Here is a 20,440-nt window from a genome sequence, read left to right as displayed (position 1 = left end):
CAATTAACATAAAAAATAATTTGCTTAATCAACCACGGGCAATCTGTCATCAAGGTTTTTTCTTTCAGGATCAAATTTATCCCCAGCAAGCGTTATAAAATATGAAATGTCCCTCAGTTAAGTTCAGCCCATAAAGCCGTTCCAGTATTCTCCCAGCACAAGCACCCAGTTCGATTTTGTACCTAATATTTCAAAATGTCACAGATTTACGTACAGGGGCGCAAAATCAAATTCCAAATGAAATGTAGTTGTTTAATACAATTTCATACAGAAGGAACTCAAGGTGCCTCACATCACAATTAAAACATAAAATTAAAAAGCCAAAATGTGCATATAAACACACCCATGTAATACATACATGCGTACATACTGTTATGTACGTATATGCATATGTACAAAACATAAGCACTCATTTCTCTATATGTGCATATGGATATTGAAATGCATATATACACATAAATACACAATTACCACAAAGATTTGAAGAGAACGTTTGACTGAATACAAACTTCTTTAGTTTGCTTGTAACAGTCTAAGACCGGTAAACAAACTGTTCCTTTAGTTTAGCTGGATAGATGCAAAATTATTTCTCACCAGACTTTGCTGTGGATATTGCTGTGGGCATATGAAGTAAAAGAGGCCCTTTGTGATCTGAGCGGTCCACTCAGTGTGTAATTTGTAATCTGAAAGCACTGAGTAGCTGGTGGAGGCTGCAGAGAACCGAAGTGATGTGGCCTGTTTTTGTTTAACAGTAACAGATTTGACAAAAAAGACATACTGATTTATGAGGCCCTAAAAGAGAGAAAAAGTAATTTGTATTTACTTATACAAGATTTCAGATATTTAAAATAAGACTAACCAAACATGTATATTTTATATTTTTATTTCCAAATATAAATAAACACCTCAAACAAAAATGAAAAATCACACAGGTATCAGTATTGTGCAGTTTAGATAGTAATATTAGCATATTTAATGCAGTCAAGTGAAGCCACATGGATTTGCTTTGACAGTGTAGTGTAATAAAATAATAAATATACAACATTTACAAAAATATACACATATATTCTTCACTATAACAAGCCCTGATGGAATGCTTTTTATAGCTTTAATTAGAAACAAAAGGAAACATGTAAATTAAAGTAACAAACGGCCTGTTAGAAAATCCTTAAAAAACTTGAGGTACAACATATTAAACTGTTGACAGTACCATTACATATAATACTTTACAAAAATAACATTGAAGCTACACAGTATGTAAAGTTCACGCTGCTGTTTTGAATGCTACATATCAAACAGACAATTGAAGTGCGAGTCTGTCACTTCCATAATGTTGTGTTTTTTGGTATTTCCTTTCACACCTGCACCCATCGTTCTTCTGCTAGACTACTGAACATCTAACAAAGCGGTTCCCGGGATTTGTCGGTTCATACGGTACACAGCAGGAGCAGCACAGGCTGTGCTTGTTGGCTTTTATCATCCCTTTGATAGAGATCAGTTGTTTGCACACGTCCAGACGAGTGCCGGGCGATTGTTTTGTTTCATGACCATCTCTGCTGGGTTGCCATGGCATCAAGGCCTCTGGCCCCAAAGTCTAATCCTGACCAGTGTGTCGAAATTCCAGACGTTGGCTGAATCATTCCAGTATCGCAGTCGTACTCCCAAATGTTGTCATAGTCCACTTCCTGGTCATCTGGTTCTGTGGGTTCGAGGTACGAGTGGTGATCTGCAGGAACCAAAGAAGATTCCCGGGCTTTTAGTTTCAAGCAGTGAAAGGCTAAACTTGCCCTGACTCTATAAACTTGGACACAGTCCCACTGTAATTATGGTGTGATGTGCCTTGTCCCAAAATATAATCTTACTGTAAAACCAGTAGTGTAACATGCCACCTCTAATCCATGTTATTTATGTCTGCTTTCTAATACTATAGAAACATGCAAAACACTTGTACACAGCACATTTAAAAAAAATTATGGAATATTGTATAAATTTAAAAAAAAAAAAAAAATCATGTGATAAAAGAGCCCGTATATGTCATGTACCGAGTTGTGTGCTGTCATTCACAGTAGAGGAGTAAATCCTGTCTGTAGTACTGTGTTCTCTTCCACTGAGCTTTGACCTCACTGGACGTCTACACCAAATGACATTTAGAGCTTTATTATGCTTCCTCGAGTTGGCACATTTGCACATTTCCTGCACCTTCAATTCTGTAACCTTCAAACTTCAGTTTACCTGCTGACAGACCCAAGACTTCAATCAATCCAAAGTGCATACAGTGATGAATATATGGTGCAACGGAGAGCGAGAAATGCTCTGCGTTCTTAGTGATATTTAAGAAGGCGGCTCACGGTGTTGACTTCAATACCTCACACTCATAAGGAGATATGATGCTACAGTGTTAAAGATTTGAAAGAGTGCCCATTGTTTCTTCAAAAAAACTATATATTTATCCCAGCCATGGAAACAGCCCTCTCTGTTTTGTTGGCAAGATGAAAACACTTTAATTAAAAGATATTTTATCAGGACTTGAAGCATATAAACAATTACTATAAACACTTGGATGCATGCTTGAACTTAAGTCCACACACAGGCACACCATACATTCAGAGAGGAATGTTTCATTAGGTTTGTGTATGCATGCCTTCAATTCTTACCTGGTGAGTAACCATAAAGCATCTGAGTGTTGTTCCTCACACAGCTCGACGGGAAAAGAATCTGTCAACAGATGTGAAAACAGAGAAAGTTACTTCCCGTGATCAACTAAAACAAACATTCTCTTATGTCCTAAAATATGTGTTTCATCTGTTGCACCTGTTTAAATATCATGTGCTTCACATGTATATACCCTTTCTCTACTACCAACCAGTGCAGCAGCATTTTACTTTGTGGCAGAGCATTCCAGAAACAGGAGTGTCCTGGGAGATGAGTGTCTCTGTGCTTCTCACCTGCTCTTGCACTTGGCCGGGCACAGGTAGCAGCTTTAGCCTGGACACGGCCTCTGCTCTCTGCTCTGCTTGGCTTTGAGGAGTTTCCACCTCCAGGCCCAGAGCATGTCCGTGGGAGTTGGTCAGGACCAGGCTCCTCCTGCAGCGTCTGCCCATGGGAGGGGTGCGAAGCTGGAAGGAGGAAGGAAGGACCCGGGTGTCTTGCTGATGGTGTCGGTGGTGAATCGGTTCATGCCAGCTCTGCTGCTAAAGAACAGAGGGGAGAGGTCACAGGAGGTCAACTATAAGAATGTAAAATAAGAGTTTATATGATTAACATTAACCATAATTTCACCCTAGTCTAGTAGTGTTCAAAATGTTGCCATAAACACATGTTGGTAATAAATATTTTTCTGTGTATGTAACTGAGCTGGTTTTGATGTGATTTAACCAAAATAAACAAGTGGTTTATAAATTTGGATTCAGTGATGGTCAAATGCTGTTACAAACTATAAGTTGTTAGAGATTTAGCAACCTGACCAAAGACTCTTGTTTCTACGTGTTTATGCTTGTATGCACTGCCTGATATCAGACTGGCTGCACAGGTGTAAACTGAACCTGTGGCTTCAGTATCATTGACCCACTTACCACCGGCCGGGCCTCGTCCAGGGAGTAGATTTCGGGGCTGCAGGGCTCATCGTACAGAGGCGACAAGGGTTGTCGCGGGGCGCACATGTCCGAGTGGCGCTGGGGGATGTTCATGGAGTAGTTCAGAGATGTCTGAGGAGTGCTCCAGCTGTTAGACTGAGCAGAGGATTCAAACAGAACCAGGCATTAGTTTACGCTGAGTCAGGAAAGGAAAGTCAATCACCAATTTTCCTTCCATCAGTCTGACTGTTTGACACTCTTCAAGTGATAGAGAGACACTTTGAACATCACACTTTACGATCTGACTACTAAGTTGAGGTTTTGGACTAATGCCAGTTATGCAGCAGTGGAGCGGAACTGTCTGAGTAGAGTAAATGTTTTAAGACCTGCTTGTGCTTTTTTTATGAACTATAATAGATTTCACTCTTTGCACCATGAAGCAGATTGATCTTTCAATCTTAATGTGCATAAATGCCAACGTCACTCAATTTGTTAACACTGTGCATGACGGCCCCTCTCAGCCTACTGCTTGGTGTTTCTATTTAAGTACTGCGCACATGACATGTGAGATAAATCACCAGTCTCAAAGGGAATATTCAGTTATCAAATTAGACACCAGACTGAGTTACCTTGACAAGCGGGGCTTTCTCCAGCCGCTGTGGACTGGCCCGGTTCAGGCCCGAGTAGGGCGTGCTGTAGATCTGAGACAGCACCGAGCTCTCTGCAGGCTGGAGGTAGGAGCTGCGCTGGGGGGAGGAGTAGCGCAGTGACAAAGGTCGAAGGTCGCGCTCGGGCCTGGTGTGGGAAGACATGCTATTGGTTCTGCTGCCCAGCCGGGCAGTCTCAGTGGAGGAGGGACGGCTGTACTGTAGGGACAACAAACACACCACGATGAAAAGTCAGTCAACAGTTGTGGCTTTACAACACATCAGAGATTTTATCCTAGAAGTCCTAGCAGAGCAGACATTATAAAGTGTCTCTTCTCTCTTCAGCTTTAGGTGTCTGTATCATCTGGTGTTTTTTAGTAAACAAAGTCATCTGAGTGTGGGAGAAGAAGGTCTTTATTAGCTTAATTGGGAGAGCGGTGGTTCGGGTCTGGAGTTGAACAGCAACATTTCTTCTGGGCACTCAGCCCTCTCCACTCTAAGCTAATTGGATGGGCAGGCGGCCTACATAGTCCTCCCCCGGGGGAGTTTGGTCAAATGTCCTGATAATGCGGAGTGCTTCAGTGCTTTTAAAAGAGTCTGAAGTTAACAAGCAAACTTTTCACTGCTGAATCAGGATCTCAAGTGTCTCTTTCTTCACTACATCCAAAAGTTTTGTTTTGATACATTGAGTACATGTTGTTGTGCGAAAAAACTACTGACCTGATTGTAATTTTGTTCTTTTACTAAAAGGCCTGGCGATCGCCACCTGAGCATTTGTAACAGGAGCACTTTGGTCTATCGACCTCACTTAATAATTCACTTTGTAAAAGAAAGGTGTTGTCGCTCTGCTCCACCAAAACAAGCACAAGTCTTATGAGTAATTTAATAACGAACTTCCACCAAGTTTATATCTGTCCAAATATTGCAGTGTTCGTGTGTTTGATTATGTTTATTAGTTAAATGAATAGCCAGACTTGAGAAGAGGCGCAGCTGACTTACACAGAGGGGTTCTGAGTATCCTGGCGAGAGAGGGTTTTCTTCATGAATGGGGAGCTGAAGGTTTTGGGACCCACGTCCACTCAGCGACTGGTTGAACTTAAGAGACTCCACTCTTCCTTGGCTGTTTCCACTCCACCTCTCAAACTGTGGAGCCTAGAGATAAAAAAAAAATTAAAAAAAAAAAAAAGATAATAAATTATTTTAGAAAAGTATCTGACAATGAGCCACTTCTACTGAACCCTTGACTTGGTAGTGGTAGTAGTGGCAATTTAGGAAGTGAGTTCACAGTCATGCTGAGTGTTTGTCAGTTTACATAAGAGACAAGGCCAGGCCGCCTGTCTCCTTTATCACTTTTCCTTGAACTTAATTTCACTCTACCTGTGGCTTCGCAAGAAATAGCTCACGGCATAGTTATAGATCATCAGCAGCTGTTGATGATGTCATTATTGTTGGTCCGTGAGCGTAAGGAGAGCAGGTCTCACCTCCATGTTCGTCGGGGTGTAGATGATGTCATACACAGGGGGCGGGGGGCTGAGAACAGGCACGTCAGCAACTTTGAATTGCTGGATCCAGTCGCAGAACTCGATCCTATCCAGACAGGACACCACTATGGGATTGATCAGCTTCCCTGAGAAGAGAGCAGGGGAGGACAAAGCCCGTCATTTGGTCCAGTTGCTCACTGGAATGTGCTACATTCAGATTGCTATTCACCAGGGATCAAACCAGCTCATTCATGGAGGGGTTACACTCGGTGACTCTAGCGCAAGTCATGGTAAAAGGCCACTTAAAATAAAACATGCATAAGAATGTGCACTCATTATAAGCCCTTTAACATGTCTATTTAAATGGCAGTGTGCTGAGCAGAGCAGTTGACCGATTCAGTGTGTTTACCTTCAATCATAAAGGTGTTGGGCTTGACGTCTTGACAGGGCGTAGTCACTGTAATCATGTTGAGCGGAAGTTTTCCCTGTAATCATAATGACTCTTTAACACAGCTCTCTTATGCAAACACTGGATATACACAGCTCAGCATATGATTAAGTTCAAAGGAAGAAGGTGGTCAAATGTACCTTGTAGAAGAGCCCATCGTTCTCCTCTGATAGGATGATCAGGGTTGATGGGTACATCACCAGCAGTCTGTCGCTCTGTTCCTGTGGAAATACAATTAAAGTGAACTTTATGAAGTGTGCGCAGTTGTTTTCATTAGATAAAAACACATCTAATCACTCTTATCCAATAGTAAATTCTTGTGTCGCTAAAATTGCACTTTTGTATGTCTAGTTTACATTTCTACCATCTCATTTTTAATTTTTTATCATGTCAAAAGTCATATTAAGTAGAAACATGTGTAAGCCAGAACATTTTTAGGGCAACATGAATTCTTTGTGGCTCTTTTTCTTCTTTGTATATTGAACAGGGAAGTTTTTATGTTGCACAAGACAGACAGGCACCAAATACTCCTGAAGGTAAAAAAAACAAGCCTTGATAACGCCAGCAAAGATAAGATTCTGAATAACACAAGGTACAAAGGCAACCGTGAGACCTGGTGTGAACATTAGAAAAAAAAAAAAAAACACCAATGTTATCCTTTAATACTGTGTTGAGCTCCCAGTAGGATCTTCAGTCAAACCAGTTTGTGGTGCATTTAAAGGTGCGGCGGACTGTAAGAGTTTATGTCTCTTCTCTCAGAGGGTGTGTCTGGACAGACAGCTGACATTCCAGCTGTGAGGTGAGTCGAGTCACTGCATGAGCCGAGCAAATGCCTCTCACACACCCAGGCCCTAAATCTCACACACTTCAATAGTGCTGCCGCCATTTCCCACAGAGAATTAAATACAGATATCCGTACAAGCTGCATCATGACTACTGCTTTTATTGGCCGCTATGTGAAGCTGTATCGGTGTTTGTGCGCATGACTTGGTTTATTTTTGTATCAGTTGTTTGCAGGTGTCTGAAACTGTAGTGCACCTTGACAGAAAAATAAAGATATTAGAAAACAGCGTATGTTCAGGGGAGCTGCTAAAATATGGACTGCGCCCATTTCAACTCACCCCTTACATTGTGTTGAGGTAATACGTGTGTTGCGCAATTTTAAAACTATGTGAGTCACCTGGATTTAGAGCCGATGTTTTCCTGCTTTTATTCATCACGTGAAAAAGTTCCCAGAGTTCGAAAACATATGACTTACGTTCTGCTGTACTGTATATTTCCATAAATAGGCAAGTGACCCGTTACTGTGATTCACTGAGGATAATCAGCCGTTATGTCGTACCTGACAGGGCAAGTGCTGCAGTCGGACTTTCGTGACGTAGGTGATGGGCCCCAGGCTGTCCCGCTGAGAGCCCTCCCACTCATAGATGTGCTCTCTGTTGATGGAGTTTCTCAGCTCATCTCTTCCCTCGGGAGTCTCGTCTTGGTTTGGCTGCAGTAAGCACACAGGGGTAAATGGAAGTCAGATATAATCATCACCAAAGTAAATATGAACAGTGGTCTGCCCCTAGGTGAATTTCAACATTTTACTTTGGCTTCTTTCTCTTGAATGTTTGTTCCCAGAAAAGGCTCCTAAACTAAGCCTCTCAAAGGAATCATCAGTTCAGTTGTTTTCTTCTTTCTTGGCACATCTATAGGTGGTTCATGTGTTTCATGAACTGTTTCCCCACCTGTGGGTGTAGAGTCAGCACTTTAACTCCGTACAGATGTTAGGGTAATTATGAAGTAGGGCATGATGTGGTCAAGGCCGCTCCCTAGTATTCAGGCCTCAGGAAGAGCCAGCAGTGACCTACATGACTCACCAAATTTACACGCTCACACACATCCTGTTTTATTCAGCAGTGATTGATGCCAAAGCATTTCGCTGGTTAATCCACAGGAGGATTTAAAAAGAGACCACTGTCAAGTGCTTGTTTGAATTTGGAAACAAACAGGGTGTTCCTCATTGTTACAGCACAACAGACATTTTCATGCTGCCGGATATAATTTATCATATGTAATTTCAAACCAGGTGGCAGGCAACAAAAAAGTGCAGTTGAACTTACTTTCACTCTGGTGTAGTTTACGGGTGCAATTGGAGTGCCTCCATTGGCCTCGATGTTTTTTTTAAGCAGGTCGAACCACAGGTCCATCTCTTCTTGGTTGGCACAGTAGACGATGATGGGGTTTAGACTGACACCTGCAGGGGATAAAGGTCACAGGGTCAAACAGGAAAAGTGTCAGTCAGGTTTCTCTTTTTGTGCCTTTTTCTGATCAAAAGCTTTCTGTCGTGGGTAAATCAGTGATGTTCAAACTCTTGGATCTTTAGAGTGAGTGATACAATAAGTCAGATAAATGTTAACACATGTTCAGGACAGTAAACCACATGTAAGGCCTGTTGTGAAAAAGCCTCCCTGACCTGCTGCGTTTGGCATTTAAAGACTGCCGCAAACTTTCCCTCCCACGAACTGCTTCCCCAGGAGAAGTGAAGAGGACCTGGGGTGAGCAGAGCTGGAATCCCCCGCTGCCTATCAGTCCCACACATACCAGAGATAACCAGCACAGATAGTCCATTTCATTCCGTTGTACTGTACTTGTCTGGAACCATAGCCCGTTGACTGCTCCTTAATAAGCAGTTTCTCTGGACTCACTTGTTGACTTTATTTTCATCCCAGTTCTTACTGGTAGACCTTGACCACAGCACTTCGTCTGAAAGTTATGTTTTTTTTTTACTCCCTTTGTTGTTGTTTTTCAAAGTTCAAGCAAGGCAAGCAGTGTTAAAACTCTCAATCAAACTCTGATTCAGTTTACAGAGGTCTTTAACTAATGTTAGAAGTAATTATCTGCAATTATGTAACATTCACAGCCACGTTGATTAAAACCATGTGAGAGCTTCCGGGAATTTTTACACATCCTCTCGTGTGGTATTTGCTTCGTCACCCTCTCACTCACCAACACAGTATTCTCGGCTCAGTGAGGGGAAGACGCAGTAAATCTCTGCATCAGATTTCTCACTTGTCTCAGAGTTTTGTCATGCTTCCTTGACCTGTTTCCTGTCAGCGATGCCTCCCGTAAGGTAAATAAAGGTTTATGAAAACAGCTGAAATATCATACCACAAAATAACAAGCTCGATCTGGGAAACCGCAAACTAATTTCACGAGAAAGCAACACCAAAGAGAGTCAATATTGTGACAGCAGATATTCCTGTAAGATAATAGTGACGAAGACATATAAACACAGAAACCTTACACCTTCATGACCGAGATGGCCTTTTCACACGTTGGATTTTTGTTGCTCAGTATTTTTTCTTTAATCCCTGCCTTCACTGATGTTGTTTCCCAGACAAGAACCAAAGTCATCTAACCATTACAGCAACTTATTCCTCCTTAATGAAAATAATTCCCATTGGAGATTTTTTTTTTTTTCTATTCAGAGTTCAAAAGCTAATTGGCATTTCTAACGGGCATTAACCAGTTTTTGGAATGTGCCATAGATTATACGCAGTGACAAGGCTAAGAGCGTTAGCCCGGCTTTTCTGCGCGACAGCTGTGAGCTGACTGAAGGGCACCTGTTGTCTAACAAGCGGGGCCTTTAAGGCCAGTTTGGCCTCCTGACCAAAGGTGAAAGGGGCCCAGCTCTAGTTAGTCTTGGGTTTGAGTGGAAGTGAAGAGGTGAAAAGGTGTCGCGCCACCTTTGAATCACTGGAATGTGACAACATGGGAAACGCTGCAGACTGAAAATAGTGTGTGTTTCTTGTGGGGTTTTTTTAAGTGGGGAGAAGTTTTACTTTGATCCATAACTGATAACAGACTTAGCAGACCACCAGGAGGGGTTAAAAACATTGGACAAGATTCATTAAATTGAGATACTGTAAATATGAGCCAAATAGCTGAATAAGATTCTCACACTAGCTCTGGTTTACCCACTGACTTAAAAACCTTCAACCGGATCAGCCGGTTTCTGTCTGAGTGATTTATTAGCTGAATTTAATGCAGCCAATGAAACAAAACAGATGATTATCACATACCAGGGCTCGCTGCCAATGACACTTTCTAGTGAAGTCAAACTTACCGTTGATTTGAAAGGCGAATTCTTGGGGCTGGCTGTGATTGCAGTTCTGTTGCAGGTTGTTGATGGTGAGTTCTTTCAGCGGAAGAGTCCCCTGCACACAAAACAACAAAGAGTCCAATCACGCTCCTTTGGCCAAAAAAGCATTCTCTCATTCACAAATCAAAAGCATCCTCTGCATCATTCCCCTCACTTGTCATTCTGTTTGAACTGTTGAGCTCCAAATAAAAAAAATAAAAAATCACCTTGATTGAGATCAGCCATCAATGATGTATTCATGTCTGCCTTCCCTTTGCTGCCATCTGTAATCTGACTAATACTGTATACAAGTACGTAGCTGTCTCTTTTCCACATGTAGGTGAGCTCTGAACAGACCCGATTAACTGATGATTAATGGCTGCTCATGCTTCATGAAACAGATAAAGAGACATAATCATACTTTCTGTTTATCAACAATGCGCTGGTTGGCAGGGTACGACTGTCAGAAGGTATGATGACACAACATAAAACTTAAAATTATGAAAAATCTTGCCTGTGATTGTGAGGAACTATGGATTTGGTAGTTATTGCTTGAGCTAATAAGAAGTTACCTGGTATGTGAGTCCAGTTGTGTTGTTGGAGACAAAATGAAGGTGTGTCTGGAAGAGATCCAGGTAGCAGTCATGTATATCCTGCAGAGACAGTAGGAGAGGTTATTGATTGAAAAGAGTTACACACATTACACACCCACATTATAGTCTGTTTTGATGTTTGTATCCAATAAGAAGAGTCATGTATTGCAGCCTGACAAAGATCTAAAGATTAATCAATATTTACAGTAACTCTCTGCCAAGAAATAGTCTGTCAGTTCTTACTGTTAATTTCATTTTGTAACATATTGTTCTTGTATCATCTGCTGATTCATAGAGCAGGAAATGTTCTGATTCAATGGGATGGATGAGGGTTTTTGCGGTGTTCTTTTCTGTAATAATTTAGTTTGTTCTTTTGCCATCATGACGTCATTCCTTCAATCAATCTTTTCTTTCGACTTTTTCACAGAGCTGTTGTGTCACAGCTTTAACAAACTGCAGTTCCCACCGCGAGGAGCCAGGTTGTCCTTTATCAATCCGGGGGATCAGAAGAACTCTCTCTACCCTGAGGTTTTCTGTTGGAGATGTTTCACAAGCGCAGCAGAAGCAAGCATGTCCAAACACAGGCTGCGGCCCGCTTTGTGGAGACCTGATTGGATTATTCACAGCCAGCCACCACGTCAAAGACAGCCGCGAGTTTCAGTGTGCTCAGTGCCTGCAGAGCAACATCCTGTTACTCTCCACCTGTTTTTTGGGGGGTTTTGACACTCACAGGTCATGATGTGTCATTGAAGGCTTGGTCATTTGTTCAAAAGCTCTCTAACCACAATGATGATTGTGAGGCTTTATCTTTGTTTTCTTTCATAGCTGCTTTCCTGATATTTCATCACACAGTCATTAAAGTTATTTTGTTCCACTCACCTGGCAGTGGAGGAAGCGGAAACGAACTTTGGAGCTGTGAATCATCCGCCCGTAGTTCTTCACATTGATGCTGCTCTTCTTCCAGCCACTGGCCGGGTCGTAAGGAAACGGCGGGTCCCATTTTATGTTCCCTATCGTCTGCAGATCTTTGTGTGTCATTTCCTGCAACCATTAATACAGTAACGTCAGGAGAGTTTAGACATGACATGAGTAAACCAGTCAGGCCTGGTGGTAAAGTCAGTCACACAGACAGCAATACAAAAATTGAATAGCACACATGTTGACACTCAGAGGAAAGCAGCCCTGTTTGGTATGCATATGATTTCATGTTATTGCCGTGTCCTCTGAGCTGATGGAGGTCCTTACCTTCCTCGGGGTGACAGTGCACAGGATATTGATGATGCTGTTGGACTTCTCCTGTCCCTCTTGGGGATTCTTCTTGCGAAACAGGCGACTGCTGCCCGGGAGAAAGAAAGCCATGTGTTAGTACTCGCTCTCCAATGTTTACCATCTATTCCATCTTTGGTGTTTAGTTGACTTTCCAGCTGGAGTGTCAACAAGAAACATATCCTGTTTGTGGGAGTTCACTGTTATTTACTGTAGTCAATTAAAAATATGACCTAAATGCAGCGTTTTTTTTGCTCTACTGCGTTGCATTTCAAATTCAGTTTAGTTTACACTGCAGATAAATGACATGTATTCATGTTGTGTGTCTCATGTCATATAACTCAATCAGAGGCCCTTCCTTTATCCCTCACCCCATCAATACCGGCTATTTAAATGATAAGAACAATCAGGTCTTGTGTTTCTGACAGCAGGGATATGCATAGGAAAATCAGCATTCAATGGCCCTCTTTGTTTTGCATGACCCTCATCTGTTATCATTAGTGTCACGGCCTTATGAGGAAGCCCCTTCAATGCAAAGATATGGCTTGGGGATTGCTTTTACAATCTCAGCTTGTAGTTTACATGCTTATCTGTACATATGTGTGCCAGTGTCCTCAGTGCAACAACGCAGGCTTTTGTTTGCATGGTGGGAATCAAGGACTGTCTATGCAGCAAGTCCATGTTCAGCATTAATCATTGCTTAATCTCAAGTGAGGGATGCTGTTACATTAAATCTCTTTTTTTAAATTTACACATAAACAGAGAAAAATATGATGGACATTCACCATGATGGAACCTGCAGCTGTAAAGTGAAAGAGGAATATATTGTAGATAATAGACAGGTAGTGGATTTGCACACCCAACATTCTCCAAGTCTGTGGCATTCAGCAGCACTCACTCCCCTTCTCTGTGGGGAATACCTGAGCCTGACCTGATTCACCAACACAAAGACTTAGCAGGGAACACAGGAAACTGGAACACTGACTGTATTGTTCGTGCTGAACCATCAATCCAACGTGAAAGGTGTATCAGTGTTCAAGCTGGAGGTTTTGAAACCCAACGGTTTTCTTTGGGGTTGCCCTGCCTCTCTTTTTATTTGAAAACTTAAGAGCTACATGGCACGTTTAACAAAAGTAGACCCTGAATCATCACACAGCTCAGGACTGAAGACTGAAGCTGAGGCTAATTAGAATCAGATGTGGTTGTCCAGCAGAGTTGGCTGCACCAAGTGTAAAATGCCCAGTCATATAATCCTGGAGGATTAAAGAAAAATGTATAGAAATCCAAGTATAACCCATTATTGTCAGTCTTTTCTTTTATTCATGTCAAACGCCTTCAGGTCAGATCACTTCATGACATTTTCTTATATATCTGGAGTCACAAACCAGATCTTATCATTTAATTAGTATAATGGCCCGCATGGGATCATAATAATGAATGGGGGTCAGTTCCTGATTTTTTTTTTGGAGGGAAACCAGATTCACTGACAGCTGGCAGATCATCTTCACAGAGATGCAAAGAGGAGGCAAATGGTAACTGGATCATTGACACCGTTGGCCAGACAGGCACCACTCAGACACGACCGCGGGACTCTCCTGTATTAACATATGATCCTGACCATGGCCTCATAAAATTCACAACCTCTGTTTAACCCCACTGCTCAAACCCTGAGAAATACCAAGAATTCCTTCCAGCTGAAAGGCAGTCTAAAATAACAGACTGCAGTTAAGGGCATGACATGTGCTCTGTGGACTCACTGACACAAGTGCAGTAAGAATACCTGGACAGGTTAAATTGTTCTTACCTATTTCTGCGTATGAAACTCTTGCTGGAGAATCTGAAGTTGTGCTGGGGGACACATGACATGCTGGTCCCCATGCTGCCGTCCTCTGTGTGGCTTTGTGCTGCTCTGTAGACAAACTGTACTCCTTCTGTGACAGATGAGCGTAATCCAAGAGTGCAGTGCGCTCCCTGCTGAAGTCAGACTTGTACTGAGGCAGAAGTGGGCAGGGAGAGGGCTCTGTGAGAGTGTGTCTGTGTAAAAGGGGCAGGGCTTTGACTTTGCGTCACAGACTGGTGGTGGTGAATAATCAGTAGGACTCACTCTCTGTGAGCTGCCTCTGTCTGCTAAATCAATCCCAGCAACAAAGGCCGAGGGTTCAGGGGAGAAGTGTGCCATTTCACACCTTCCAGGAGCCAAATGGAGCTCATTGTCGGGGCACCACTGCAACCAGTGGCCACTAAACAAGCTGGATGGTGTGTGTCAATCACTGGGGAAGATGGGAACTTCTGCCGGCATGCCCAGACATGAAAATGCCTCCACACTTAAGGAATCTATTTATTACTGGCCCTCATGCTTTGAGCACATCAGTGTCATTTTGAAACTTAAGTATCTGGGAAGTGTTATATTACAGTACGCTCCCCTGTTGTTTGAGCAGATCATAGTAGTTCAAAATAAAACACAGTGGAGATGTTAAAAATAGTCAAAGCATCACTAAGATATTTGATCTGAGGAGGTGAAAGTATCTGGTGTCACATTGTTTCCTAACACAAAATATCAAATATGAGATTCTCCCTGTCAGTCGGAGAGGAAGAGAGGAGTTTCAACAGGACGCCTGTGAAGTTAAAGGTTGTAATTTTCATAAGAAAAGAGGTACATGCAAACATATCTTGTTTGCATGTTGGGAGTTTGCTCCTAAACAAAATATTCACCACCTAGAGAGTCACTCCAACTAAATAATTCAAGCACGATCAAGCAACATAAATAAACCTTAAAATTTAGGATGTCGTCCCAGGGGATGTACATTGTTATAGACTTAACAATCCATTTTGATAATATAGCTTTGATATTTGATAAATATATTTAGACTGTTGTGCAGTTAAGTTGATAATTATAGGTTTTAGATTGCAACACTCAGCCTGACTCACACTAGACGGATTTTTCAGAGTTGACCTCCATAAATGGACAGTAACAAGCAGCCTTATCAATCAAACGAAGGAGTCAAACCCTTGTGATCGTGTAGTGTTTGCTTCTCGATTAGGTCATTGTCTGTGGTGAGCTGCTGCGGTTACGTCTTAAAGTGAAATACACCGTATGCTGCAGTTTGTCAGTTACTCCCAACCTGTTCAACCGGTCGTTTGAACGGATCCACCTGAGGCACCAACAGTCGTCAGCCTCTTAACTATGGAGACATTATCACTTTCAGCCTCTAAGATACTGTGTTATACTGCTCTCTAAACCCCTGTAATTTAATCAACATAGGAGACTGATAGAGCTACATGTGGGGTCAGCAAATATAAAACGTCTGCGTAAGTAACAGACAAATATTAAATGTATTCGAAGTGACAGATAAGATGTAAAAGGACTAAGGAAAATGTCGTCTATAACATCAGTAGACAGATTGAAATAGATTGCTGGTGTTTTATCTCGACTCCTTTCCACTCACAACATTGGCACATGTGAAACACTTAACCTCCAACGAGGAGTGAATTGTTAGATCAAAGGCATAAAACATAATGTGACATATAAAGTCTATCCTAATTCATCACAACCTCGTCTATTTTAATAATCTGAGAAAGACTAAATTTGTTTATAGCTAAATTATCCTTTCAGAGCTCAAATTGTTTGACAAGAACACCACTAACTTTCGTAATGGTTGTTCACCCCAACGTTACAGTATCACTTTTATATCAAGTTAGATTAGGTTTAGTATCACAAGATTTTAATTAAGGAATTTTGCAATCTGTTCAGCATACATCCTCAATTCTAAAATGCTGAATTCAGACCAGAAAAAACAAATTTGTTTCTTAAAGGGAAAGAATTCAAGAAATATCCGAAACAAAGAAATATTACCAAAGTTTTGAATAAATGTTCGAATTGTTTGAGGTTTAGCTTAAATTTTGTAATTTAAATATTGACATGAGACAGAGAAAGAGCAAACGATTCTCTATCAGTATCTATAAAGGAACACAATGCATTTGATATACTATAAACACATCTACCACATTCAACCAGAACCAACTCGAAGTAAACCAACCAAAAATGTCCGTTCTCCTAGTTTTGAAATATGATAACCCTTTAAGGTAATCTGTTTCTAAGCTAAACATAAACACATTTTGGATAGTATCTTTAACTCCTTACCTTCCAAATCACAAATAAATAAGGATCCTTAAACACATACCAGTTTAAGGATCCTTATTTATTTTTCAGATAACCACTTTTTTACTTTTACAAATTGAAAGTAATCTGATTATTCTACAAAGTAATTACAGATAGTTGAAATTGGGCCAATGATATAATTATTTACATTTTCATGAAAGCACAGTTCTAGTCTGGTTGTGCATCACAATGGAAAAAAAAAATCATCTGATTTACTCGATAACGTGCAGCCGGGAAAGTGACTCACCTCTCTGTTGCAGTATCACACGAGGAAGCCAGCCAGGAAAAAAACTGACTTTTCACTGAGGTCGCTCCATTTAGATTCACAGTTAGTTTCAGGTGAGACAGATCATTTAGTGTTTGCCAATAAAATCCCACTGTTTCCCAAGAATTTCCCTATTCATTGTAGAAGGAAGCTACATCATGCATACAACCCACATCTTTGCCAAATATACAATCAAAGGTCAGTTTCGACCTTGATTTTTTTGAGAAGTGTAACATCTCATAATGTTTTCCAGAAAAATGTAGAAGCTGAATGATATTCATGGTTACCATTTTCTGCCTTAACTTTGGTTACTCAGCAATGTTTTAATTCAGGAAACCGAGAGATGCCCAAAACAACTAACGTTTTAAAAAAATGAAAAAAAATGTTTGTTCGAATTACTATAACATTTTAAGAAATCAAAAAAATCCAAATCAAAGCCTGTGCTTGTTAATGCACTAAATGTTGTCATGTAGTTAACTTGTAGATTTTTAACTTACTAACATTGGCCCCTCTGAGAATCGACACCTTAACATGGCGGACGGGTTTGAGTGGCCCAGTGATCCTGGGAGCTATGTTGTCTGGGGCCCCTGCTAGGGCCTCCCAAGGCAAACTGGTCTCGGGGGAGAGCCCAGACTAAGAGCGGTTCAGAAGTCCCCCAATGAACAGCAACGCATGGACTTCAGCCACTTACCCCGGGGAAACCGGGGGAACCGTCCCGCGGCCAGACCCGGGAGGGGAGCTCGCCGGTGAGCGTCTGGTGGCCGGGCCTTCGCCCATGGGGCCCAGTCGGGCTTAGCCCCAAACAAACTTAATGGAGCAGCTACCCTTTCAGTATCTACTCTATCTTTTACGAGCATTACCCAAGTTTTTAAAACTGGAATATCTAATGCCTATTTTTCGTACTACTCATGTAGCAACAGTGTTCTTACAATGTGAACGTTAAACACCAAGCACATCGTGAACTTGCCTTCCCATGTTGAAAATACTACCTCATTTAGTTTGGTACTCTTTGTTCCACTGGTGGCAGAGCAGATTTGACTCTCCATTTGTTGACCCTTTAAGAATTTTTGTTCTGGTATGTAAAGAGGGCTGCAATCTTATGGGGTCAGTATACTTCAAACCTCTTACTTCTACACATTTTGAAAAAACAATTGGGTGGTTGCACCATTTTTTAACGTTTCTGACACCAACAATCCTTGCAGTGTTATACACCTCTACTTATGTTAAGTGTGTGTGTGTGTGTGTGTGTGTGTGTGTGTGTGTGTGTGTGTGTGTGTGTGTGTGTGTGTGTGTGTGTGTGTGTGTGTGTGTGTGTGTGTGTGTGTGTGTGTGTGTGTGTGAATATTTTAGAGGAGACACTGTTTGAAAGTGTGCACTGCTTAATTTTGATGTTTATTGCAGCAGCGTTTAAACTCTTTTACGTGGGCTTGCAGCATGTACGTGCTCCTGTACAAACTAACTTGTTTTAGGCAACCGTTACAGGTCTTGTGTGGGGATTTGGTCTCGCAGCCACTTTTTTGGGTATGTTTAATTCACTACAGTAGATTTTACTCCTGCAGTTTGTGTCACAGTGCTCAGCGGGAAGGGGAAATACCGAGTGCTTTGCCAAAAGCAACACTATATAGAAAGACAAACCGCCCATTCATTTGTTCCCACTCGATTTATCATGGTGAGGCTCCCAATTTCCAAATGAGGTTTCCCAACAGCAGCCCATATCACCCGTTAAAAATAATTACATTATTATTTGGTATGTTTCCGTTTTTTCCTTACACTGGTTCCTGAACTGCTTATATCAGACCTGCAATTATACTTCTGCAAATTACACTTCATTCTTTGATTAAACCACCTGTTTCATTTTATTAGACTTCTGCTCAAAAGACGAAACCTAACCTAGAAGCCATTTTCGTAATGTCATTTTCCCTCCATGTGTGGTGGCTTGAACTTTGGCTCTCCCCGAGAAGTCACTCGCTTGTGTTTATCCAGGCCCAGCGGGAGACAGCAGCGGTGCTAAAGTCACACCTCGGGCTCCTAAAACAGAGTCTGGATATGAGGCCCCCAACATCAGGTGTCCAACAGAGATTCAGACATGCCAAAGTTCTCACACACTACGACCATAAAGGAATCTTAATTGGACTACGGCCCTCCTTTGAAGGCAAGATCAGTCAAAGTCATTTTAACAGTTTCAATTTCCAACTTCTGTATAGATCCTTGTTTGTATGACCAGCCACACATTATGATAAACAAGTGAAATGACACAACATAACACTGCTTTGTGATGTCACATATGCACAAATACATGCAGTCTGAAAACTGGAGGTTTGACTTTGGCAACTCTCCAGAACAATAGGCAGAGTCGGAGAGACGTGACAGCAGCTTGGACACGGTTTAAGATTTCCTTGGAACTGTCGACATGTTAACTGAAAAATGAACAGAAAAAAATAGTGAGAAAGTTCTGCAGTGTCAGCCTATAACGCCTTGTACATTACATAGATCTATAATCCAGATGTCTACAACTGGCACTGACACATTCATATATATATATATATATTTTTTTCCTTTTACATTTTTTAATCTAATCCATTTGATCTAATATAAACTGCACAAGGATACCATATGTTATATTTTAGGAATATATTTATACATGCAGCATTTTAGGGAGTAAACAAGACAGTAATGTACAGCGATAAAACCAACATGGTAAAAAACTGGAGCCGGTTTTGTGGGGACTGTAAGAGAAGATGAAATTTTATTAAGCAAATACAGAAACTGTCGTGTTTTTGGTTTCGGTGATATTTAGCTGTACATGGCGTGTTTATAACTCCAATAGGCAGAAACTATTCTTTGGAGCGCCTAGAACATAATTTGGCTTATTCAATAATTAAAATGGAACACGCAAAGAAATATAAAGCCTTCTACTCTGCCTTTGACACAAATTAGCTGAAGCTCAATTTATTTTACTCTTCTCTCTACCTTTCACCAGATAATTTTCTTCATGTTGACAACTTAATTTAACCGGTTTTGGCTCTTTGGCCAAGATTGAATAATTTACCTATTTTATGATCTGGCATCATTATCTTTCTATAAGTGGCCTTACATACTTCTAAATTGATTTTGAAAGGATTGTCAAACCTCTTTCAGAGTGGTCATAAAATTTAGTGGTACCCTAATTTATGTGTAGCTACTTTTTGAATAATGATCTCCTGCTGTTGATACTTTACTGCACTTGACAGTTATTTTGTGCACCCACCACAGGTCTGTTCCTGAGCACGCCACTTTTTCTTGTGAGCATTAAAACCTTCCACATTGCTTCTATTCAGTGATTTAAGTCCCAGTCATAAATAGTTTTAATCGATTTTCCGTCACAGCAGTGCAGGTCTTTGCTTCAGCCGCAGGTCAGAAGGTGTACGAGCCTTTCACAGTAGGTGCAGTGGTCCAGTCGACACCTCAGTCCTCACAGAAAGGATGGCAGAATTTTCTCCATGGCCCGATAAGGGCCGTGCAGAGCCTGACACCAGGGGAAAGGGGAGAGGCTGCGGTGGGCGGGGGGGGGATGCTGGGCGGACAAACCGCCCCCAGATCAGCTGCAGCAGCTCCTCTAGAGTGAGCACATTCATCCAGACACATTGTAAAGTCATTAGCATCCTCAAAGCAACGGAGGTGACTCAAGCTACTGCAGTTAGAGATACAAACTAAATTTTCCACCCACCGATATAATCCAAACACATACACTTGCACACACATTAAAGTGATACTTTTATCCAATATTTTCATTTAAAAAAAAAAAAAAAAAGTCACCCGCAATGTGTCTTGTTTTGTCTTTCTTAGAGTCAGCAACAGTATAGAAACCACTCGATAACTTGAGTTTGCAAAGTCCTCCTACCAC

General features: G+C 41.4%; 1 protein-coding gene across 2 annotated transcripts; it reads right to left on the bottom strand.

The window, feature by feature from the left end:
- Window positions 1–877: 877 nt before the first annotated feature.
- On the bottom strand, window positions 878–14,113 carry plekhn1 (pleckstrin homology domain containing, family N member 1). 2 transcript variants are annotated; one of them, XM_069688983.1, is made up of 16 exons: window positions 13,938–14,113; window positions 12,113–12,203; window positions 11,747–11,908; window positions 10,847–10,927; window positions 10,260–10,350; window positions 8,254–8,387; window positions 7,491–7,640; window positions 6,289–6,369; window positions 6,110–6,185; window positions 5,701–5,846; window positions 5,219–5,371; window positions 4,202–4,438; window positions 3,573–3,728; window positions 2,946–3,191; window positions 2,655–2,715; window positions 878–1,726 (listed from the first exon to the last, which is right to left on the bottom strand). In XM_069688983.1, exons 1-16 carry the CDS (start codon window positions 14,009–14,011, stop codon window positions 1,542–1,544), a joined length of 2,124 nt encoding a protein of 707 aa, XP_069545084.1. In that variant the 5' UTR covers window positions 14,012–14,113; the 3' UTR covers window positions 878–1,541. The 2 variants fall into 2 exon arrangements, with proteins under 2 accessions (XP_069545084.1, XP_069545085.1); XM_069688984.1 differs by having other exon boundaries at window positions 2,946–3,188.
- Between the last annotated feature and the right edge of the window lie 6,327 nt (window positions 14,114–20,440).

The sequence above is a fragment of the Brachyistius frenatus genome, unplaced genomic scaffold (genome assembly GCF_029030835.1).
Source record: "Brachyistius frenatus isolate BFR_SWC_R1_liver_20210118 unplaced genomic scaffold, ASM2903083v1 Contig_6, whole genome shotgun sequence".
NCBI lineage: Eukaryota > Metazoa > Chordata > Actinopteri > Embiotocidae > Brachyistius > Brachyistius frenatus.
Note: the sequence above shows the minus strand (reverse complement) of the source record. Positions and strands in the feature narration are given on the sequence as shown.